This window comes from Lytechinus variegatus, chromosome 7, assembly GCF_018143015.1.
Source record: "Lytechinus variegatus isolate NC3 chromosome 7, Lvar_3.0, whole genome shotgun sequence".
In the NCBI taxonomy this organism is placed as follows: Eukaryota; Metazoa; Echinodermata; class Echinoidea; order Temnopleuroida; family Toxopneustidae; genus Lytechinus; species Lytechinus variegatus.
In genome coordinates, this window is record NC_054746.1 from 13,401,872 (window position 1) to 13,428,612 (window position 26,741).

At 36.7% G+C, this 26,741-nt stretch overlaps 1 protein-coding gene across 1 annotated transcript in view; it reads right to left on the reverse strand.

Moving 5' to 3' along the window:
* LOC121418480 (fibrillin-1-like) overlaps positions 1-26,741 on the reverse strand; it is a 94,612-nt gene that overhangs the window by 56,147 nt on the left and 11,724 nt on the right. The window contains exons 3-5 of the mRNA XM_041612386.1: positions 15,714-15,986; positions 11,496-11,555; positions 10,506-10,631 (exon numbers count right to left, since the gene is read on the reverse strand). Of these exons, the coding sequence (XP_041468320.1) occupies positions 10,506-10,631; positions 11,496-11,555; positions 15,714-15,855 (328 nt within the window). The 5' untranslated portion in view covers positions 15,856-15,986. The remainder of the gene's footprint in view (positions 1-10,505; positions 10,632-11,495; positions 11,556-15,713; positions 15,987-26,741) is intronic.

Here is a 26,741-nt window from a genome sequence, read left to right on the forward strand (position 1 = left end):
TGTAAAGAAGTAAAGGTCCTTAATATTGGAGGGAAGAAATATCCTTAATATAAGAGAAAAGCATCCTCAATATAAGGAACAAACGTTCCTAATATAAGGAATAAAATGTTCACAATATAAGGAGGTAAAAGTCATTAAAATAAGATAAAAACATCCTTACTTTAAGAGAACAGATCCTCAATATAAGGAAAAATACGTCCTCAATATAAAGAAGTAAAGGTCCTTAATATTGGAGGGAAGAAACTTCCTTAATATAAGAGAAAAACATCCTCAATACAAGGAATAAACGTTCTTAATATAAGGAATAAAATGTTCTCAATATAAGGAGGTAAAAGACATTAAAATGAGATAAAAACTTCTTTAATATCAAGAAATGAACCTTAATTTAACAGAAAAAATCCTCAATATACCAAACGTTGTCAATATACAGAAGTAAAGGTCCTTAAATAAGAAATAAACTTCCTTAATATAAGAGAAAACATCCTTAATATAAGAGAATTAATTAATTCTTAATTCTTCCACCCCCCCCCCCCCCCCCTCTCCCCCCAAACTCTTTCTCTCTCCAATTTATGTAATAATCAGATCGAAGGATTTCAGTATAGCTTTTAATTGTTTTTGCCAATGTTACTATAACAAGTTTTACAAAAACGGGTCCCGATATATATTTTCTTCGTCTATATACACACAAAAACTCCACACAACCTCTCCTTCGTCCGTCATCCTCCAATCTCGCTCCATCCCCTACACTCTCTTTCCCTCTCGCAGCGTTTTGCTGCGCTCCCCCCCCCCCCCCCCCCCATAAAAAGTAAAAAATAAAGAATAGGAATTTCGCCTCAAGTATTCCATATGTATTCAATAAAGTAACATGCCAATTCCCAATATTGATATCAATCGTAGCGAAAGTCCCTTTAAAAGCCACCGACCTGGCGAGTTGATTCTGATTTGAACGGAAGCGAACGAGGGAGCTGATTCACAGTGTTACTAATCACTATGTTCACACCTCATTTTGTCTTACTCCACGTCATCCTAAAACAAGGGTCATTACCATGGACTTACAGGAGGGAAACGAACATGAGAGAGAAATGTGCTATTGGTAGAGAGGCCGGGGAGATGTAGGTTATTAAGAAGGGCGTGGACATGGTAACAACAGTAGGAGAATCCTTGCAAAGAAAATAACAGCAAGTCATTCATATTCCCACATCTAAGAAAATAATTTAAACAGTCATTCAATCTTCTAAAAATCGAAGGGTTGCAGATAGTTGGCCTTTTTGCATTCAATGAAACGCAAAGGTTTTTGCAATTGCATACGATTTTTTTTTAATTGTGGACTATAGGAGGACAATTTCCAAAATGTTAGAATTTCATGTTTCGAAACACTTTTGACCATTTGAAAAATCAAATAGGCTAATGATGAAATAACAACTGCACATGAGTATGGAATGCCAACTGCGCTATTATCCGTATGGCACGTTCAATTTTTATTATTTTAGAGGGTTATTTTTTCTAAAGATTAGTCAACAATTTTGAACCGATTGCCTTTTTTATTTCTTGGTCAAAAAATTACCCATGCCCCCTCCCCACAAGTCTTAAATCCCAAATCCGTCCCAGTCGAGTATGTTGTTAACATGATACACATCCTCGCTGTAGGAGAGACACCGTGTTACCCCCACGGTGTTCGATCGTCTTCCTTGACAAGCATCTCCACGCAGTCTGGCAAGGAAATGAGAATACCCTCGCGAGTCGGGATGATAGTTTCATCTGATGATATCATCATTAGTCGGGAATTTGTCTTCTTGTATTATTCTCCTGCAGTCGATGGAGTGGTATTTAGAAATCTAATGACGCCTGCAAACCCGCAACATGGTCGAGAAACATAACCAAGAATCGATGTACACGTCATCGGCCTGTACCGATGATTGATCCGGCAGTAGACCTTGATGCCACAGAAGCACAAACGAGACCGGCTCCAGATCGACCGACAGTATGTCACTGGAAATAAAGTAATACATTTGGTCGGCCTGGAGCCGGTCTTGTCGGTGTAACTGTATACCTTCACTCCAACGTGAAAACAATTGGACCGAGGAACGACAGGATCAACTGAAAACTTTTCCATTTGAGTCATGTTTTGGTCAGACAATGCAGTCTTGATTCCTACATAATACCTTCGGTATTCCACCTGCATGTTCTGTACTAACCGACGACCAATGATGAAGTCAGTTTTCAAAACTAGTAGGTTTTTCATAGAGATTTATCAGGTGACCCATACGTAAAGAACGGCCACTACGATCACTCTGACCATTGGTCTTAGCCCTTGTGACTCCAGTACCCACATGACCTATGTAGCCTTCGACTTCTGTCCCGACGTCCATCCGTTCTTAACTAAAGAGTAGTTTGATGGATTGATTAAAATTTGATGCAGGAATGCATATAAATTTACCGACGATCTTATAAGTATTTTGAGTCTCTAAGTAAAAGGTCGAAGGATGGATGACAAGAAAATATAGAAATGATAGAGCCAGGACTGAGGATAACAGATTACCCATTCTTAGTAGGGTCTATGCTGCTAGGGTACACTATTTGGTGGTAAGCAACAAGGGGACCGAAGTCTTATGGAGGACGTGGAAGCGTTTCATCGATGTGTTTTGATCAGTTGTCAGTTCAGATATCTTTCCTTGCTTTTGATTGGCTGGGAAGTACAGGTGTCGGACTGTTACTTTGCAAATAAATTGTCGGATGAAATAAGAAATGCCAATGTACGCTATATTTTCACATGTCCTGTATGAAAAAACGGGCTACCTGATACCTCGACAAGTACCGTACTCGAAGGACAATGCATGGGGTCTATGCGGGGATGATGATCCAAACACAAATGTGACTACAAGAACTGCATCCTGCTCGAAACCAACCAAACTATTTTCGTTAGAACCAAATTGCCAGACATGGCCATTCACCCAGAGGAAAACGACGGAACTACACCGTAACTCTACCTTGAATGATGCGCATCTCTCTCTCCGGGGGTCACATCTCATATAGTTCGCCGCCGGCTACGAACATGTTTGAAGGAAGAAGAAAATGGGTTTGCCTGCCTCCCAAGTGATGAAATACTTCTTGCCTTGTAATAATTACTACGTCATAATTTCACAGTCACACCAATGGAACTGACTTAAAAACCGAACAATGGGATGTCATTAAAAATAATATTAGTTTCTGATCGGTCTAGAGTTAATATTGTTTGTGTAGCAGTGACATAACGCATGTGTAACAAGGACAGTGTCTTATTCACTCTATTTTCCTTCTTTACACAAGCGATTGTCTACTGTCATGTTTATTGAGCATCGATTGCTTTTGGCGTTTCAAAGGATTGTCAGATATGACATGAAGCAAGTTAATAATTTTTATAGAATATAGTTAAGAGCTTAAGAAAAAATGCGTTTCAGGAAGTGACGTGGGTATCGTGACGAGAACTTGTTCGATAATGTAAGGGGCAGAATTTTTGCTCTTTTCTGATACATCATTCAACATATTCAAAATAAAAATAAAACATGTATTTTGGACGAGATGACCTTACTTTTGGGGTGATTTTCCAACCCCTGGTCCGCCTACCTTTGGGGAGAGATTTCCGCCCTTGAAACTACCCTGCTTTGATTCCACTGTTTAAACCAAAACATATTATAGAGATGACCGTCCTATATATCTCACTTCTCTTACCGTGCTTTGCAGCTCAACGCATTCAAAATATTCCGCATATTTGACAACTCTATGGATGTACGTGTTCATAAGTCAATCTAAATATTGACGGATAATTGAAAGATAATGAGAAACATCTGGGGGTAGCCATCCCTCTATTAAAATGACATTGGCCTTTGACTTGGTAATAAAGATAAAATAGATGAGGACGCCAGCACGAGAGCGAGAGATAAATGAAATGAGGTCCGATCGGATCGAGAGTTTGACCACCATCACGGATTATTAACACGGCGAGAAAGTCTGATTTTGATGTTGTTTAGTTCTCACGGGCGTAAAGTTTGGGTGCATGGGACGCTTTGGCCACCTCCTCCAAATGATAATAGTGATAAATAAATAAAACACAAAATACGAATGAATAAATGAATGAATGAAGAAATAAATAAAAAATAGATAAGTGAATGACTTTAATCTGTTGATTTATTTCCATTGTTATTTATTTATTAATTCATTTCATTATTCTGTCATTAACTTATCTATTTTTGAATGAAAAAATATATAAGTTAATGACAGAATAATGAAATGAATTAATAAATAAATAACAATGGAAATAAATCAACAGATTAAAGTTAGAAATTAAAAAAGGAGAAAAGAAGAAAGAAAGAAAGAAAGAAAGAGAATGAACAGAGAGAAATAAAGAAAAAATATGAAAAAGGGAGAGAGAACGGGTGAAATAAGATATCATATTTTGGAATATTATGTCAAAATCTTCATTTTCCTTTCAAAATGACCAACAGAAATATTACTCGCTCGCGCCTTTTTTTCCCCATATGCCATTATTTGCCACCTCAAATGTTTTTGCTCATTAAGCCACTGGTTTGAATGGTATAGCTCCCGTTTGTACGTTTTATTCAATCCATTCAATCCATCTTCTATTTTCCCTCGACCTCGATCTACATTTTCCGCTGCACAATATACCCAATTTTGTCTTATTCCAATACTTTGTATATCTCCCACCACTGACACATCCATATGTATTTTTTTTATTTCTTTAATTTCGATTCAGTTGACGTGTATTGAACTAAGAGGGGGAGACATGGATGCAGGGGTATATCTGAAAGGGGGCCACATTTTTTTCTGCTAATGAAGAAAAATAGGTAGAAGGTCGCCGTCATTTTCCCGAACATCCCTCAAAATATTTCTGACAAGTCCCCCTGAAAGTCATCAAAATTTTGATGGGGCACTCCCCTCCCCCGATCCTGCACGCTATAGCTCATGGATGGCACTGAAGAATAATGAAGAATTCGAACTGAAAATTGCCCGAGACCACCTTCTACTCTCAATTCCATGATATAATGAAACGCCCGATATACAATATTTGCGAAACTTCATACGAAAGAGATGTTATCATTTTCTGGCTGTAGAGATGATCAGAGAGAGTATATAATGGAAACCTACAAATATACTTGATAATATATTTCGTTCCCTGCATGATATCTGTTATCGGGAACACAAGCTCCCTCGCTCACGGCCAGCATGGTTTAGTTGTAAATTGATCATTTCCGCCATTCGCCGTTCCCAATCAAACACGAAAATTAAAAGAAGCGACTATCAGATAACTGATGTGTACGAACAAATAAATGAATTTGTTTTAAAAATAATGCCTCGCCTCCGTAGCTTTGACAGAGTTTTAATTGAATTACCTGAAAACTGTGAACTTGGAACGGACATTTTCCCGGAAGAACAGAACGGGACACGTTTGCATTTTTCCATGAATCCTTATCCTTCAGTATAATTTATTGCACATCCTCACGATAAAACAAAATGGTGCTGAAAATATAAAACTTATTTATAATAAAAGCATTATCCGATCCCTGACCTTGACCAACTCGAACTTCCCAAACATGGTTTTCACGTATTACGTCAATATCGATCACTTAATGATGTCAGTTTTATCTAATGAAGGCTAAAGTGATGGGGAGGACGAATAAAGACAGAGGGAGGGTCTGAGATTACTTGTGATAACAGCCAGAGCTAAATATAGTAGCATTGTGATATGGGGCTTTGTCTAACTAATCAATAATAGGCTGATGGCCATTTTCTTGTAATCCAAACGAAATTGAATAAATGAATCCCTTAAGTCTTGATGACGTATATAAGTGCATGGGTGGAATATTCCATATTCGAGTTCAACCCTAGGAAGAGTAAGCGTGCCTGGGATAATTTTTTAAATGGGATATAGGGGTTTGTCTTTCAAATTACTCTGTAAAAAAAAGATTGGGTAGAATTTTAACCAGCACGAGGGTAATTATGAATCCAACCAATTTGGGGCAGTATTTTAACCAATGCGGGAAGCATATTGTCCAGTAAGGTTAAAAAACAAGCAGCAATTATACTTTAGAATGGGCAAAGAGGAGTTTTCATCGGACTATTTTCGTATGTAAACAGCAGAACATGCGCAAAAAATATAATTTTGTAATCGACAAATATGAATGTTCTTGAGTATGTTTCCATCGGGCGAGGAAGATTATTTTGGGAGAAAAACGAAATCATTTATGTAGGCCTATTACCGATCTTGAAATCATTAAACATGGATGTTCTGAAGCGTGGGAGGGGGATTTGTTAGGGAAGGTTGAAATAAAATGCAAAATTATAATTAAAAATGCCATGGGCTTAATCAACTAATTACAACATATAACCGATTTAGAGGTTTATTTATTTAATTTATTTAAAAATCTTTAAACAGGATAAGCATGTTCAGATAATATATACACTGTTTTTCAACATGGTCCTGTTGACATAGTAAATATCTAACAATGTACAGAAAAAAAATGCAAATTCAGATATAGTAAATAGTAAAAAAAAAAATGAGTGACAAAAGTATTAACAAAACATAGATATATATATACTAGAAAAAAGTTGAATGATACATCATTTTAAATCTTACTTTGAGGCATGCTCCATCACTGGACTATAGACGGGGTTTGGGGTCACCCCCCCCAAAAAAAAGTTTCACGAACAAGAAAATGTAAAGAGAAAAAAAGAAAGGAAAGAGGGTGAAACATATGGCATTGAAATCAGTCACAAAATTAGATTTTCATATCAAGATGGTGATTTTTTTTCGCTTCGCTCGCTCGCCGATTTTAGTAAATATTGTCCCATACAGTATGTCTGCCCCTCTGAAAAATTGTTACTCATTACGCTACTGCACCTCATGCAAGATAAACCAGTATGTCTGCTCACAAAATGAGCCCCTCCCCATTTCCAAAGGCAAAAATATGGATGGGCGTGGCACACATCGAAGCGTAAACATACAATCGCGGACGGTCACACTCGCTGGACACGATTGGATATCGCGCTTGAAGAAAGATGCCGTATTCGGGTCACTTCAAGAGGTCAAGCACGCACTATACAGGGTGGGGTGTTGATATGTGAGGCAACGACGACGGATAAGAAGTCCCATTTCTCCTAGGTGTTTGAAAAACAAACACACAATCAGTGCTAGGTATACACGGAATGAGATTAACGCTAAAGTGCTTACTGAAAGACGTGACATCGTCCGATGTCACAGAAAAAAAATGAAGACGAGTTCTGCCCAGTTGGCCTATCCGGTGGCCTACAATCATGTTCATGAAACCTGAAATTATTTTAGACTATAGGCCTATATTCAGACCATAATCCTAGATTCGAAGCTGTGTCAAACGAGAAATTTTATGTGATTGCTAAAATAAACTCAATATAAATTCGCATTGAATAGAATGCTGCGATATACTTTATTTCATCACTCATGAGATATATCTATAAGGAGATGATCCAGTGCTGGATGACCCTTAGTCATGTATAAATTGCTGCCACTCTCGCCCCCCCCCCCCCTCCTTCCCTCCCCCTCTCTTTCTATCTATCTCCCCCTCTCTCTCCATCTCTCTCTCTCTCCCTTCCTCTTCTCATTTTCAATCCGTACCTTTATAAACCTGTTGAAAGTGAATTCATGTTATCGCAAGATCAGAAGGGAAACTACGTGAGGTACGGCACCAAAAAAAAAATATCCGCAAAACAATAAACATTATCGTACTTGAAGGAATGCCACTGAGAGTCACGATATGCATCGATGACACATTCAACCAAGTCTGGTTGAAAGAAAAAGTGTGAAGATGGGTACAAGAAAATAACTGTTTAAAATCACACTTTTTCAAGTATAAACAGAGAAGGAAAATCATAAACCATAATCTGAAATTAATACGTTTTTCAATTTGAGAAGGACTTGCAAGATCAATAACAAACATTATTTATTTGTTTATTTATTTAATTATTTATTCATTTATTCATCTTTTATTTATTTGTTCACTTGTCGTTTTATGCTAACAGGGTAACCCTTTCAGTTACAAGAACTGCTCTACCAAGGGGTCCTGTGTCAACAGAAATTAAAAAAAAAAAACAATATTACATAAAAATAGTCAACAAAGTGAACATAATAATCAATGAGAAAGAAAAATGTAATACATAAAAGAAAAAAAAATCAAATCACTAATAAACTTATAACAACAGAACGTTTTACTCGTGTTGTACTCCTGCTTTCACCGTAATGAATAGAAAAAGATATTTATTTCGCAATCATTGTGTTCCAGAGAGGGCTTTCTGCGGGGTTTTTTTTTCTACATTTTGCTTCGGATGATGGTCAATTTTCGTATTAGTATTCCTTCTGTCACTATAATGAATATAAAACATATTTATTTCGTAATCATTGTGTTCTAAAAAAGTTTTTCTGCGTTTTTTTTTACATATTGCTTCGGATGATGGTCAATTTCCTACTTTACTTCTGCTGTCACTATAATGATTACAATTACAATTATTTCGCAATCATTGTGTTCCAAAGGAGGTTTTCTCCGGGTTTTTCTTTTACACTTTGCTCAGATGACAGTTAATTTTCCTACTAGTACTCCCGTTGTCACTATAACGACTATAATTACAATTATTTCGTAATCATTGTGTTCCAAAGAGAGTTTTCTGCGGGGGGTTACATTTTGCTTCGGATGGTGGTCAATTTTCCTCTCCACATGTAATTATTTCCGTCTTGTATCAATCTATCAGGGAAGAATGTAAGATAACATGAAAAAAGATGAAGAATGATAAAAAAAAGAGAGAAGAAAATGGAGAAAGTGGACAAAGAAGACGAAGAAGAAGACGAAAGAAAAAAAAACAGAAAGTTAAGAAGACGAAGAAGAAGAGGAGGGGGATAATAAGGACATACGATGTTTACAATGAAGAATCCTCAAATGTTTTATATCGTTTTATATCGTTTTTGCACATAACACAAACAAGAATTTGCACGTACACAAAGTGTCTTTCGTCAAAAATAATGTCCACTATGTTTTTGACACACTAATGATTCATCTATATAAAAAGCACGCTAGATAACAAAAGAAGAAAATACAAGAATAAAGGTACGTGCCGCCATTAAGACCACACACAAGTTATCTCATAAACAAGGTGGTCCGTAACGACACGTAACACGAAACGCCTCGATGCCTCAACAATGCGTAATTGACATAATTATTCTTGTTGATAATAACAGTTTGTTGAAAAATAAATACGAGACACACGTCAAAACTTCGCATGTCCCTCATCAATTCGCCAGTGTATTTCCAAGTTCTAGTGTAGACCTCACCATTATACTCTAAGAATATATAAGAACTGTGCAACGATCGCTATCGATTGAAACGAACCAAGAACGCAAAACAAGTTTTATCGTTTTCTGCCAGGGATTCTTGTTAAAAACATCTCCTTAAATGGTGGATATAGAAAGTATTTACCGCATAAACACCTTTTGAAGAGGAGGAAAAATCTTGTTTTGATCATCGAGTAGATGTGTTTAAAAGACTTCCTATTTCAAGGACTGCGTCTCATGATTTGAAAAGGTTGCGAGGCCTTTAACGTTTAGCAAACCCCTTACCATTTAATATAATTTCGCACGTAGCAATAATAGACAATGGCGTTCAAGAGCCCGAAGAGGGACATGATTTTTTTTACTTCATGTAGGCCTGACAAAAATATAATGTTTAAAAGAAGAGGAATGTGCCTACTTAAAAACGAGAATGGTAATTATAAAGAACGGTAGAAGACGGTGAATAGATAAAAGAGGGTAAATTATCGCCGACATCTACTTTTCCGTTTATGGAAAGTATATACGGATGAACAGGTAGATTGTGAGGTAGGTACTAAAAGTTAAATGGTCTCCGTTAATCCTGCGATAAAGCATTTTAAGTAAATGTGATCCGAAATGTCTGAATTGTATCATCAAGATTAACAAGAGACGGTTCTGACACGCCTCTTGTATTAAACCTGGATTATCCTATATACGCCATTAAAAGACCACCGAGGGACTGGTGGTATGATTTCACAAAACGAAAATTGCACTGGTAGGAGAGTATCCACAGTCGCTAAATACCTAATGGCACCTAATAAAAGTCATGTCGGGCTAAAAATAGGCCTACATCACTAGTTATATACACTTGCTATCTGGAACAGCTTGGCCCTTGTACGAAGCCTATATTTGAATTAATAACCAATGGAAAAATTAGCATTCGACACACTTTACCCCAGTAGTTACATCTACCAGGGAGTAGTAACTTCCTGCATCTACGCCCATGTAGTTTTTGCAGTATCCACAGCCACAAGTGCAGTACACACCTGAAAGCAACGCAGACCGATCTGACACAATGCACCACATGGTGGTAACAAAATTGTCAAATACTGTCCGCCTGGTAACACCCTGTTGCCACACTAATGTAATAGTATCCGCAACCTCAAAGTGCAGTACTCACCTACACACTGCGTTCCTGATGTATCCGACATGTAGCCCTCATCACAACGACACCTGTAGCTACCCTGTGAGTTCAGACAAGCACCGTGCATGCAGATGTTGTCAAATGCAGTGCATTCATCCACATCTAGAAAAAAAAAAACAATGGGAAGGGATGTTATAATAACCATTAAAACCTTTTATTTACCGATGTTAGTCATTTTAGTTAGTACACGGCTCTTCAAGCGGGCCCTATGCTGAGCTAGAAGACAGAAGTTTCAATTTCTTTGGCATGACTTTGCTGGGGATCGAACCCATGTGTCCTCCGTTCATGGGGTAGGTGCTCTACCACTGTGTCACCATGCCCAGATGTTGAAAAACATGAAAAGAATAACTTTATATCACGCAATTACATACCAGTGTAGTCGTACAAACTAACGGATAGATTTGCCCCTATGCTTTCAAAGTATGAGTAAGTACAACTCTTGTACTACTAGGTTGCAATCGTTAAAAAGCTGTCTCCTACTTATTTTATTTCCACTTACTTCAACCAAAGTTTCGTGCACTAAAATTGTATCAAGCATAATCAATATTCTACCAGAGGTATAATAATTCGATTGATTAAGCGATTCAAACTCTAATCCATACTAGCAAGTCTAAGATGGTTATCAAATTACATCGCTAAATTGTGTTAACGTTTATTATTATTCCAAAAGACACGATTTGCGTCATAATTGAAACCATGGTTTTATCAGATCGTATCACATCAGTCGTGGCGATCGCATTTACCGAAGAAAACTTTTGAATGGTTCAATTTTTTGCTCGTGAACAGCTACGAACAGCTAAACGCGGCGTTGGTAACAGATTTCACGAATATGGGAACGAGGTATTTATAAGAAGAAAAAATTAATATCCTTCTTTATCCAAAATAAAAATACGTTTGAAATCCTACCGATATTAATTAATTCAAGAGGTAGTTCAGAACCTTAAGGAGATGTCTTGATGAACTTACCGATACACTTTCCAGTATCCGGCGATTTCTTGAATCCACGGGGACAATGCAGTTCCTGCCCTGTTGGGATAACCAAAATCAAATAAACAACTTATTTGACGTCATCGTCTCACCGACAACGAACGCCCCGTGAAATGTGAACAAATAACAATCGCATTAAAACATAATGTATTGTTCAATTCAACATGATCTTAATCTGAATGTTTTGAAAAATACTCATTTCGTTGCTAGATACAGGGTATCCCTAGCGAGCAAGGAAAACAGCGACAAGCCACGTCAATTCATGAATAGGTTATAAAAGTGGGGATAACAAAAATCTTCGTAGTCAAATCAAAATTATCAAGAGAACTTCTAATTATTTTCTTTATTATCTTTTGTTAACTTTGTTGTTTTGTGTCAATTGAATTCTAGTTGTTTTGATAAAATAATTTTACAGGGGCCGAAAATGCATAGAATCTATCGGTTTGTTGCATGACACATAACATATAACATTTATAAATCTTTGATTGATTGATTGATTTTATTTGGCAAGTCACCATAACATATATACAGTAGCATTAAAAAAACATGCTTGCACAGGATGACCCACGAAAGCTCGAAAGCTTATTACCAGAGGGGTCCTCAATATACAGATATATATCTGGTAAGCAAGTCTCCAAATACATATCTTTATCAGCATAGAACATACACGATAGAATACTGCTGAACGCATCTAATAATCGGATTCGCAAAAAAAAGAGAGAAAATTTATCGTTTATCACCATCAGTGAGAAAGCGAAAGCAAGGACCTTTACATTCATTCGCTCGAATAAGATCAATAAGTGATATAATTTTCAAAGCAATATGCAAAGAAAAAATCAAATATGAATAAAATAGATAAACAGAATTCATTCCATATATTATTCTTTTTTTACCGAAGCAAGATTTGAGCAGAGCAATAATATTTACTATCGTCCTGCTAAAAAAATGTGTGTAAAACAAATATTTTTATTCGGGCAATAGGGTTTATACATGCAGGTATAGGGTTACCCTTCATTTATCTTAAGATTATAAGCCGATTATTTTTCCTTCGACCTTCAGTCTTGGGGGAAAATAGTAGGTCTATACAAATAATAATAATAATAATATAGAGTATTTCTAAAGCGCCAAATCCACATTGATTATGTGCTCAAGGCGCTGAAATATACTTGGTATATTATTATTACCCCGGCTGTGAGGAGCGGCCATATAGACGCTAAAGCATTCAAAGAATAAATCCTACCGGGTACCCATTCACCTCACCTAGGTCGAGTGCAGCACAATGTGGATAAATTTCTTGCAGAAGGAAATTACGCCATGGCTGGGATTCGAACCCACGACCCTCTTTTTCAAAGTCCGAAGACTAATCCACTGGGCCATAACGCTCCACAAGACTATATATCAAGTCTATTTTGGGCTGATACTTTTTACTTTTGCCCTCGTAAGCAGGCATTAGTTACGTAATATAAATTGATGCAATCATTATAATTGCATAAGATAGCTTACAAATGTTTTCACATCTACTGCTGAAAGACACGAGGCTACATGCAACAGTGTAAACATTAATTGAATGCATAAATCACACTAGAAAAACACATCATTGTGGCTGATGATAATTTTTTCTTCAATATCTTGAAAAGAAAGAGAATCAAATATTAAAAATATGGAAAATTCACCCATGATCGAGATTACATTGCCTGTAACTGGAATCCAAGGGCTCCCATTCACATATCTTTTAACATCAGTATAGCAAGTGATAGTATTATAAGCTACTGGAATCTCTCGATTTGATTGGCTAAAAAAAAATGATCAAGAATTCGAGTGTGACACTATCGATGAAAATATTTTGGAACAAGGGGCATTTATTTTTGGAATAACCCTTACAGTTTCAAGGGAGATGTCAAATAGGAGAAATATTAGACTCAAAACGCGCCAGCATGGAAGCAGGATATTGTATGGAGACAGCGTACAAGCAGCCGTTTTGATAAGTTGAACCCTACAGGCTTTCAAAATGTTTGTAAGGCATTTGGAAGGATTTAATGTGACAATTTTGACCGAGTTCACACATTCTTTGATAAAGAAATACAAACACAATTGGTTACATGGAGTTATATGGATTATGACAAAAGGTACGACAACCTATCGGCCGTATGATAAATCCCACTTCCCTTTCACCGAGAAACGACAATATGGAAGTGTTTATAAATATGCCGTTGCCCGTAAGGGTCAAAACACAAAATCTCTCCCAATTTCGATATACGGGCAACAAAAGAAAAAAAAACTGTTATAATGCTAGTATGAGGCACAAAAATGCTGGACAATTATATGGCTTTGTGTAGCTTTCAGCTATGTCACCTGACTAAACTACTTACTAGTTTGTTAAAATGTGAAGAAAGGAGTGTAAAGAATGAAAGAGACGTCGCTTGCTATTTTGGATGACATAGTAGAAATTCGGCCATGAAACTTGTGCGTTCGTTAACCTCTGTGGATTTGTATTCTATTTTATTCGAGCAAATAATACCAGGTGGATTTGAAAAAAAAAAAACATAGATATATTTTCTATATTTATTAATAGTTTGAATAAATACGCTGCAAGATTGAGATATTATAAATAATGTCGTAAATATTGATATGCATTCGGCTTTATGGTATTTATTATTGAATCAGCTTAACTTGAACGAAGGCACTGGCATACGGGAGTTGGGGCCATGGACCCCCCCAAAAAAAAAAAATCGCGACCAAGAAAAGAAAGGGAGAAACAGAAAAAAGGTCAATATTTTGCTCGCTCACTTCACTTGCTGTCCGATAAGACACATTTGGTCCCCTTAAAATATTTACCTCCCAACGCCACTGATTGCAGGTTCGAATTATCCAGTTAAACAGTAAAAAAATCAAATGTCTTAATCATCAGCTGAGGAAGCGTATAGGATCATTCGTAAAACTATCTTCACTTTAACAAACGTTATTCACGTGCTTTAATGTTCTTCCTTTCATCTGCTTCAGACACTTTTTTTTCCTTCGGCGTGCGACTCGCTTGTTTTATCATTTGACAAATACTCCATGACAGGTTGAAAGGGGTTTAATATGTCAATGAAGATTTGTCAACCAATCTCTCATTAAGCGGGTGGTCTTTATGTCATGACTCGATAATCTTACATGAGCGCATCCAACAGTATATCAAACTTTCCTTTTTTTTAATTCTAGTTCTGTTTTTAAACATCGCAAAGACTTTGACATTAAATTTAAGGGTATCGCGGGAGTGGACTCATTCATGACATTGGTAAATTACAGGAGATCACCGTTACTCCAGCCCCATCTCCTCTTTCCGTTTATAGTAATCCGACTTGTTTTCATACCAATAATGGATGTTATATAAAATGCCTTATTATCAAGGGGAAAGAATTGATGGTGGTGGTATCCATCAAATCAGGATAGTGTGTGTGTGTGTGTATTTGAGTTTTGTCAGACGTGTATCAATCAGATATGATTATTTACGTCTGGGACCGACCTTTAACGTCACCATCCGAAAGACGTGATCAGGGCTCGAACCTCGAACCTCTGCATCAATTTGTAACTTCCCCACAGCTTGGATTACAGGCGCACGCCACAACGCCCAGTCTATGATTATGATATCCTATTTATCATGTTCATACAACAAAAGAAAATATTTACCTTCCTGCCCGTTTGGTGTAATAATGTTTAATTACAATGATAAATGAAAAATAATGCAAACCTCCAAACACCATATCTATATTATTTCTTTCCGAATATGGTTATCTTTTTACACAGGGGTTTCACTCTATTTTTCCCCCTCCCTGGCCACAGCCTGTCTCCTACATCAACTCAGCCGATTATTGGCGAACTTATACGTTTTACAATCGCACACATGTTATTGCCAAAGCAGAATTAAACAGGAAAAAAGTCAATAAATCAATTAAATCATCATAGCCCTTTGTTTCCCTTGCTATGGCGTTTAATATGTTTTACTAGTTTTAATTTCACTTTTGAATAGGCTTTGTTAAACTAATTTATTGGAACGTGTGTCCGACCGATAAAAATGATCGATATCAAGCAATATTCTGTCTGGTAGATTGTCGATTTTGATTTTTTTTTTTTTTTTGGTCGGACTAACACATTCACCAACAGATTGGCTACTTTGGCCCATCATTTTTTAAGAGTGTACCCTAACTAAAGTCTTACCTAACATCTGCGGACAGGCGTAACATCCATTACCCCACCCCTGCCCAACGGAAGAGCAGCAATCATCGTGAAGGGTAGTGACGTCACTCAATGGAGCCATACAATGCGAGGAGCTCACTCGTCGGAAGCACGGACCCCTCATAGTGAAACGTGCCAGGGTGTGGGACGACGGCAGACTAACAGCGCCTGTCGAGTACGACGACGACCCCGAGGATGAAGGCGATAGGTGCGATGACGTGTAGGGTCGCTGACCGTTTGTTGATACTACGTTACCTGCAATGAAATAAAATTCATTTAATGTTACTTTCTAATGAAATAAAAATGTCTTGATGAAATTTCGGGGGATAAAAGAAAGAACGTTAAATAATTTTCTTTCAAAAATGTAAAGGTTTAATTCTGTACAAAATAATACCTAAATGAAATTTCGTGAGATAATCGAGTAAATACCTATTCATTTTTCTCTTTATTTTTAATAATGAACAAAAAATAATAGAAAAAAAGAATTACAAATATCTATTTCGAAAAATTTCAAAGAATGAAATATTCAGAAAATAAACGTACAATGCATCAATGAATACAGTCATATTACGTAAAAGCAATCTATAACCTAATTTGCAAAGAACAGAGATTCTTGTTAGGCCTATACGATCTTTAGAGACATGGTTTGGATTCACTAAAATAAAAGACAGACAAAGGACGAGAATAAGCCTCTCACAGTGCACGAAAAGATCCCTTGCATTACAACGATCCATAATCTCATATGCCTCAATCAATCAATAACGATGACAGCTTCATTGATTAACATTAACAAGATGAAAGAGATACCTAAAGTATTAAAGAGATTTACACTTATCATGACACATGCGTCATAATTGCTCGAGACTGTAAACATGGCCAATTTGCAGACGGAGCAATCTACTGTTGCTAGAAATGGCATGACAACTCCCAAAAGGCTGTCTTCTGAACAAGGTCTTTCCCCTTAACAGGTGGGAAATGTGATATTTACATCAAGATCATGGGTGAAATTTATAGGAGCAGGATTAAATTGAGATGTATCCTGGTGTTGAGGAATCATGCTGAATCGAGGAATTTCTTTAAAGGCAAGTTAACATCATTAAACATAGACAAATAAAAGTACAACATAGAAAAGTGTCGCTCGTCGAGGGGCCGGGGACACCAAGTCTCACATCGCTAACAGGTCAAAGTAAATAAGTCACATAGTTGACATTGTGTAAGCTATTACCAAGAATGTGTAATTTCCTGAGTTTATGTGACTTCAAGGGTATTGTGTGGTGGGCTTTTGTCATAGTTCAATCCATTTGATCCTACTATTTGCCAGTAGCAGCATCTATAGATGTGTGGGTTTGGTCGAAGGGTCACATGCAACTCCAACCCACCAAGAATTCGATTTTCCTTTCAATTATTCTGTAAAGGGAAATTATATTCAGTGTTTGATTGCTTGAAATAAAACCTAATGAACTCTGGAAAAAAGCAAGTAACAAAATCAGTCTCTCATTGTCTAATAAGCATGTCCCACTCTCCTTATTCCCACCCCTTTCTTACAATTTTATTTTCATTTCTGAATTTTGATTTTGTAAGCCTCTGTAATTTCAATTTGGAAATTTTAAAAAGAAACATTTTATTTATTATTATTTTATTTTCGTACCGATTAACAAAGGAATGACTAAATGCGCAAACATCTCTAGATTTAATACAGAGTCAGTGCTCGCAACTCTTGACCAATGACGTAAGCTATCGAGAAAAAAATCTATTTGATAGCAAATGTGAGGGCAGAAAAAAAGAGATTTTCAGACAATATAGATTTTAAAAAGAAAAGAATTTTAATTAATCTAAATTATTATACCGACCACATTTGTAAAACACGATTTGGTGCATGACTTGAATTGATTTTGATCCAATATGGCTGATTTCTGGGTTCTAATTAATCATCTTTTGATAGTAAATGGGCTTAATATGGGTTACAATAATTTTCTTGATCTCGTGTAATGATGACTTGACTTCGTCTGACTCCAATGGATTTCAACGAATAAAAGCAGTGGGAGAAAATCACTTCTACTGCAGGAAAATTTAGCGTTCAGGATCTCTTTCAGTTGTAGCACACATTGTTTCATTTTTGGCGCTCTGTTCATTAATTCAATTTTACTCCGATGAGTGTAATTCGAAATAAATCAGTATGTCCGCTTTCAAAGCTATTTCTGAAAATATATTTTATCAACCATTACCAATAACATTAGTAATATAACAAAAAAAATGAAAAAGAAGTGATAGAAATATTTTTTTCCGAAATCCTATCACCTATCTTCTGACCTTCACACCAATATAGCCTTTTCTTGCTTTCTATCTAATTTCTTAACCCCCCCCCCCACCCCGTCGTACTGTGTCCTACAATAAAGTTGCCATAGTATTAGAGAAAATGACTAATATATTTTCCCTCATTTCAAAGATGAAATGAATTTAATTCAAAGGTCTTGTTATTTTAAGTCACAAAATCTGGGTAAAAACATGTAAATGTATGGTGCAAACCGTCAAAAGTGACTTCTTATATTAATTTCCGTCTGCAATTCAAACCACACAATCAATTTTTTTTAAAGCATATCTAATCTCTTTCCGAGTATCTCTCCAGCGAAATATTTTAATAAATTGTCAACAAGACATGAGATTTATGAAAGTTAAAAATATATGCAAGAAAAATCCTTCATGCTTTAGAAGTAACACGCATGGATTACAAAGGCATTTCCATGACGTCATTGGAAGATTAAAATTAATAGCGGATGGAGGGTGGTATTAGAGAGATAAATGATAAGTGATTTTAAAATGGTGTATAGGGATTTAGGATGATGAAGGTATCAGGGGAAGTAGGACGGGAGCTGCCTGGTAAGGAGAGCAGTGAACGGGAGAAAGACTGGCCTGGAAGGATTGAAAGGAACTCTTGCCCTGTCAATGTGGCCTACTGGCTGTTGGATGTTAAGAGTTCAACAGGCAAAGCGCTAACGTGATGGTCAAGATGATGAAGAGTTTGCAAGAGCTGAGATATGAAAGACAAACTACAGTTGCAAAGGAAATGATGGATGGTATTTTGGAAAGAATTTAAATAAGAAGTGGCATCTCAAAACAACTCAATGCTAAGAGATTCGAGGAATACATCAGGAATAATTACCAGTATGTGGTGACAGAATATCTAGGTGCAATTTTAAAAAATACGAACACTAAAATTAACAAGATAATGACCTAAAATTGAGATTTGAAATAATATCTCTAGAAAAGACCCTTTCAAAGTCTTGACTGAGTAGTCCAATTTACCAATTCGATTACAATAAATTGTTCTTTGTCTGAGATTAATCCTTCGTTCATTTCCAGCAAATTTTATCGAATTCCTGAATCAATTAAAATCTGCTTTAGTGAAGCATGTACAGGTATAATATTTCATAGGATTAAATTGTGACGAGTCTTTCCGTTCAGGAGCGCACAAAGATGACCTAGCGTATATTTTGTCTCGTTTTGCAGGATCCTGCACAAGTGAATTCAGTTAATGCACTTCATTGGTTGGAAATCCCAGTGGTGTCTTCAAGGGCATTGACTTGTACCTGGATGTTGTCACGGGTCTCCTATCTAGAACTTGAGGAGGGATGGAGAAGGCGGAAAAGGGGCGGGAAATGGTGTGTCATCCCAAAGAGAGCATGCTTGAAAATACTAATCCGCGATAATCGGGACCAGATAAGTCTTACCATGTACGGTTCAAATCACCTGTAATAGCCTCATTAGAATTAGGCACAGTAATTGACCCGAGGAACGGCATCGAATTCGATAAGAGTGAGAAATAAAATTACTCTCGAGTGTCCTGGGAGTTTGAGGTGGGTCCATCTTTAGAATTATGTCGAAGCAGACTCCCCTCTTGACCGTGATGACGTCAGAGTTTGTACAATCATGAAAGAAACTAGAGGTCAAGCATAACGTTTGCTCATGTTTGTATGAAATTAAACATCAATTATCAATTCAGGCAACACTTTGGGCTCTAATTCAAAGTATCTCGGCTGGAAAGTTGTGTCTCACAGTGTGTCCACAGTGTGAAAAATAAGCATCTTTAATAACCTGTTTAATAAAAGCATTTTAACGGCAAGAATCACATCTTGATATATTCCACTATGTGAACACACTGAGAACGCCTTGTTCTTCCCGCCATTGAAGGAAATAAAGGAGTTTGGCAAAATGGAAGAAATACAAGTGATTAGTGAGAGTTGATAAAAGAAGAGAAGTGGTTAATGGGAGGTTAGTTAGATCATGTAGAAGCTCAATCATGACCTTAACCGTGGAAACATAGAAATATTATACATAGTAAGACATAATAGTCGAGTCGATTTAAAACACTTCACCCCCCCCCACCCCCGAAAAAAAATCTAAGACGATCCCATTTTTGCAATGTTATCCGACCTCTGAAAGCAAATGTCCAGGGACGTTGTCAAAACGGGAAATCCCCGTCATAGAATCTGAAACTTGATTTGGTTTGTTTTATGACTAAGCTCAATCCGCCAAAGAAAGTGTATCCAAGATCATCATGATCATGGATTCTTGACTTTTTAGAGTGCAATGAACCCGTCAAAAATTATAATAAGAGGACCTAGAAAATTACTTTGTGTTGATTTCACCATCAGGTCCCGGGTTCGAAGCCACTGGAGCACTTTCGTCTTAAGAATAGACAAGGAGCCTTGTTTTAAGCTGCTTAGGTAGGTAAGTCTACATGTTGCTACTATCTACCAAGGTTTTATAGGCATCCCGTTAGCTCGTATAGGATGCGAAAGTCGATGTAGTTGTTCAGTACGATCACGAAACAAAGTGAAAGCACCGTGCCATGCTATCCTACATGTAACTGCATAAGATAACTACATGAAATAGGTGACGACATACCTGTACTGCATAAGGTGATGTTTTATGCGCTGAGCGGATTAATGATAACATTACAAACTAAATCTAGTTGAACGGTCATTGATTTCTTCAAATTGACATAAATTAAAAAATGTTACAACAGTGAATTCGGGCTAGGTTTCCATGAGGAACAATCGGTTACATTACAACTTCCATGTTCTGTCAAGGACACTGAGAAGGCAATGAGAACGTTATTGTTTTTGAAAGGAACTAATCTATAAAAATGCGACGTCATTGTACTCACTGCGCTGCAGGGTGACGGCATGTCAGTACTAGGTAATTTAATTATCTTCATGGGACGATTATTTCGTTTTCAACCGATCTATTATGCAAAAGGCTAACGTATTCAAAGAATTGTTATTTCATATTCCTCCCAAGAGACAAATTAAAGGATAAAATCGAAAATTGGACTTTCGCAATTTTAGGTCAATTGACCGTCCATTTCAATATATATGATTGACCTGTGGTCACTTTTAAAGGCTTCCTTGAAATGTTTGCGTGGGTGAGCATGCATTAGTAAAAGAAAGACCGATGAAAGAAGATGTATTGAAAACGACTTCTTACAAAGAATAGCAGTAAACGCTGAAATAATCTGAAAGGTATGACGATCAAAAGCTTTTAGTAGGCATCTTGCTGTTTTATTGGCGATGAATGCTTTAATGAAACGCCTAGGTGAATCCCTAAAGAAATCCTAGTTTAACTGATGGTCTGAATGAAGCACAATCATTAAAGAATAATATAAAGATTACATGGTTGAGTGTAGGCCCTATATGAAATAATACGACTTCTCCTGAAATCTCAGAAATGGGTTTCCTGGGAACACTCTATATCCATTGTATCCTTGAGACTTATCACGCAAATGATAGAGTCGAGTCAATGGAGATACACATTTTTGTATTCTCTCTTTGATTTAGCTACTGCAGTATGATAATATAAATAGAGCTTATGAATCCATTGCATGATCTGAAAACTAAAACTTTGCCTAATACAAAAGAGAGATAATAAAGACATAAGAAAAAATGGAAGGTAAAATTTCTTCTATTTGCATCCATATCAAAACTACATATTGCCCCCTCCCTCTCCCTCTCTCTCCACACATTCCACTCTAGCCCCATACACATATTACTCATAGTATGTAAGAAACCATGGGGATATTCAATTTACAGATGGTTGCCATTGGTCAAAAAGTGAGACAAGCTAATATAATGATTATTACAATTCTTTCTTTCTCTTTTTTTTCGTTTTATCTTCATATGACTTATCATTGGAAAAAATGTTAGATCCTCCTATCCCCCATTCTGGCACAGGATGTAACATGTGGAAAGCCTTCATAAATGATTGGACAAGTCTGCATTGGCAAAGATTAATAGACTCAATCACTGCAGCCACAGCTCAAGGATGACACGAAATAGAGGAGAATGAAAGAAGGATCGTGGCATTTTGGAAAAACCTCAAGACTCCCTGGAAGAGATGCACTTCGGATGAAAGTCTGGTTGTCGGGCGCAAGTACAAGCTAAGGTACAGGACATTAACCTCGACGTTCACAAAGTTTTGTTGATACCCTGAAATATGTACAAACTACATATAAACGCATATGTGATTAAAATGGAGCGGGGGCAGCGAACAGGGGGATAAGCTCGCGTCGAAGTTGGACGCCGCGCCGTTGAGCCGAATGGAGACACCTGCCTGGAAGATCTGACAGACACATCCACTGCAATGATGCAAAATATCCTAACCTTGAAATTTATTATTAGATTTAACTTTCAAATATGGAACATTTTAAGAAGTTCCACATGGACAATGTCGCAAATAGCTTGTCACTGCCCTGTATTACAGTCTTAAAAAACGGTTACTATTTTGATCATCGTCTTTGACCTCACGCACCAGCACGAGAAGCTTGACGAGGCGGGCGCCATGTCAGGTTTCGTGATGTAAGCTAATACATTATTGGCAATCTGGCAAGCAATTCCCGCAGTTTCTCATCAAATAAAACACCCCTCTGAGTCATCTAAAATGTTACTCGTAAGAAAATGACAATTGAACATCCCGTCAATTATTTCAAAGAATGATAAATTTGAAGACTCATTATTGCAAATTTACCGGAATTGCACAAAGGAAATCGAGACAATAATGGCGTGTCTTTAGCAACCAAAAACATTCTATAAAATACTTTTTTAATGCTCTCTAAGCATGGTAGTTTTGAGGCTGGAGATGTTCGAAAATATTTCCATATAGATGTATGATACCCAAACAGAAGGCAACACACTTGATATCCAAACTTTCAAAACAATTTCTGCACAACAATATATACATGTAGTTTAATCCGTCAATAAAGCATATATCTTGATTGGCAATGATTCGTTTTGGATAGGGGTAAAATCCTTGCCCTTGTACTTTCATCACAGCAGGAAGATGCGGGCTGCGATAGACTGATAGGTTTGATATATGGATCAAAGCTTAACCCCCTTTCCTCACCTGAAGATGTCGAATGTGAGTGAACTGCCAGCACCCCAAGTCTCTCCTCTACATCCTGCTTCAGCTTCCTTTTTAAAGCCAAACTCAAGAAGACGCAGTGAACAATTTCGAGAAAAATCCTTAAAAATTAAGGGAATTGTTATCGTTCACGTAAGTCATTAGGAGGTGCCGTGGTCGAGTGGTCTAAGGCGCCTGGCTAAACATGGAAAGTCCGGAGTTCGATACCCGGCCGCGGCACCGATGCCCGTGAGCAAGGCATTTAATCTACAAAGCTCTTTTATCCTGCTTTCAAATAAATGGAAATGCTATATGCAATATTGGTAACTAGGTGTGCACTTGTTTAAAAAAAATACATTTTAGAAAGAGAATGAACCACTTTAACGTAAATTCCTTTCCTGCAAATTCTGATGAATAATTACGTTTCTGCCTACGTACTACATATATTCGATCAAAAACATTCGTTGGTTTCCCACCTAATTTTCCACCTTAATTCGTAATGTTTCATAAACTTTTAGGCGTTCAAATATATATATATATATACAAATCACTTCAAATATGAAGCTTACAATCCATTTGCTCAATATTTTACTGCCTCTGTGATTTGGACTGTTAATTTGAACTAAACACTAAAAATATTTACTTTTTAGGAAACCCATTTACAACTTTAGGTGAAAATGTGTATTTTCGCCCATTTTAGAATAATTTTTATACATATATATAGACCTTTTTTCATTCCAAATTCACCCTGAATTCATTGCAAAACCCCATAAACTCTTTCACCTAGTATATGGATAAAAGAAAAATCGTGTCGTATAAGAAATATATTGTATATCCCACTGTCCTTCAAATCACTTCCATCTGGACCAACCGTGTATCAATATAATAGTATTACCAGGTATACCCGGATCCTTTTATTCCATTTGTGTTTATTCAATTGCATCGGATCTTGTGCTCATTCGCAGAATATCCCGAATTTCTAATCTGATCATTTAAATATGTTAAATCTGGGCTAAACCTTCCTAATCTGGTCACCCACATTTCCAGTTCTGATCAAAACAGTCTTAAAGGACATTTCCTATTGATTTCATTCATAGAAAGATTTGTTTCAAGGTCGACAACAGAGCATCTATGGTAGACTAAAGTAATATGTGAAAATAAGAGGCCATGAAAGTTTTAGGCCCTGGGTATTAAGTGGTTAACTAATTATCGAAGCTCCTCAGGGAGTAAATAAAGCACAAACCTATGATAAACATAAGCAATAATGGGCCATTTATCAGAACAAACGAAAACATTCCAAGAGTTTGCTCTTTATACTAATTAAAGTGAAACGAAAAATGAAATATACATCAAACTTGCTCAAGTCGATGGGGGGGGTAATTAAAAAGTATGAGCGCCAACAATCACAATTTTGACGGCTTACAGATCGAGGGAGCATCGCCAAGCATATTTTAAAGTAGCATTTATGCTAATCTTCTCGACTCATCTCTGAACTCTGAAAACAATTTTAAACAATACAATTTCCGATTCACTTGTAAATGTCGATGTACATGTTCTTAAGGCAATATTTAAGAGTCTTCTTCGTTCGAAATCCTAAATGATTGCAAATAAGCCTTTGACCAGACCTTTAACGTCGGAACCGTTCTTTTCTGACAATTAAACCGGTTACTCAGCTTTTCCCCTCCTTTCTACGGTTATGACCTTCAACGCGGAAGCCGAGAGGAAGAGATAGAAAAGCAGATGTAATCGACGACAAAGGAAGCCTGGTTTGGGCTTCTTTCTTAATTCACACCTATTTCAATCAATGAAAGGTGAGAATAAGGACACAAAGCTTGAAAAGATATATGATGATTCCTCAATGACGGTTCATCAAAGTCTTTATTCACTATACTGAATCACTACTGAATAATTCGTACATAGCAATACGAGTGCTTTTTTTTCCTCGGCTTGAAATATTTTCTTCATCCAAGTTAATATAAGAGTATGCAAAATAAGAAAGATGTGAAATATTTTATCCATAGCTACTATAGCAACACAATAATACTTTTGGTGGAAAGAAATTACCAATTTTGTCTTACCGTCGTACGTCAAAACTGATCGAAATCAAGAATTTACACAATTCTTCATGATTATTTGGTAAGCCCTAACCTAAGCAGTAAGACAAGGATTTGTCCTCCACACTATCCACATCAAACACATGAAAAGAGTGGCTCGACACTTGCAGCGTAACTCTTACTTCGATGTAAACTCTCAGTGACCATTACATTCATTGAGAGATATGAATGAACGAAAATGAATATCTACATAAACTAACCAATTTAGATGGATAAACCTTTCCATGAAACCTTGTAACGTACAGTGTACATATGAAAAAGCCCTATTTTAACAGTGGAAAATTTAGAGAGAGGTATAACGTTTTTACTTTTAATCTGAATCACAGACATGAGGCACAAATAATACTTAAATGTTCAAACAAATGATGGCCTTCATAATTATCAAGTGCTTAATAATAACAGATAAAAGTTGTTTCATTCGAGTTTGTCTTACGTTTTTAATCCCATGTTGAACATGAGATACAGGAAACCTAAGAATGAAACCTTGTAACGTACAGTGTACAGACGAAAAAACCCTATTTTAACAGTTGAAAATTTGGAGAGAGGTATAACGTTTTTACTTTTAACCTGAATCACATGCATGAGGCACAAACAATACTTAAATGTTCAAAGAGATGGTGGCCTTCATAATTATCAAGTGCTTAATAATAACAAATAAAAGTTGTTTCATTCAGGTTTGTCTTACGTTTTTAATCCCATGTTGAACATGAGATACAGGAAACCTAAGAATTATGTATTTTACCATGCCATCTGCCGTCATTTGTCTTGAAGCCGCTTTGATGTCAATATCCGTTTTGCACCAATGAGTGTTATTTCACAAACAATAAACTCTTTATGTCATAAAGATGAAGATAACAATGAGATGAATTACCCTAAGTTAAGTCAAGGAAGAAGCAAAGATGGTGTGCAGTTACGGAAGTCAAAAGGGTTCACATCACCAATCTTGAATTCGATACATCTACTTTAAAAAGGAAGGCGTCTTTAAAAACGTGACCTGCCCCAGCAAATCTTTAAAAAAAAAGCAAGATGAGCAAGATTTTTTTTTAGTTTTACGTGATTTCAAACTCCTGCTTCCAGACAGAACTCTTTCAAGTGCATGGTTTCATGAAACGGGTGACTTTTTTATTTACTAGAAATCAAGAGCTAGCTCAATTCAGTCTAAAGACAGGTAAATCCTGAAAACAGTTAGAGGGTCTTATCAACAAGTTCTCTCGATTTTAAAACCCCCTTTCATCCTTTTTCAAATATTTCTGTTTCGATGGGATTCTACATGCTTCAGGAAATATTGTCTAGGAAAACCTCAACACCAACAGACATGCCACACTCAATATTATGGTTGGCTTTCATCCTCCTCGGAGGCAATCAATTACACTTCAATAAAAGTCGTTGAAACTTCACAACGTCCTCTTCAACCCATCTTGAACTTGGTTCCAAATAGAAAATGATATTGGGGTATCAGGGTTATGGAAAAAGAGACCAAAACCAAGAAAAAAAGGGGTCT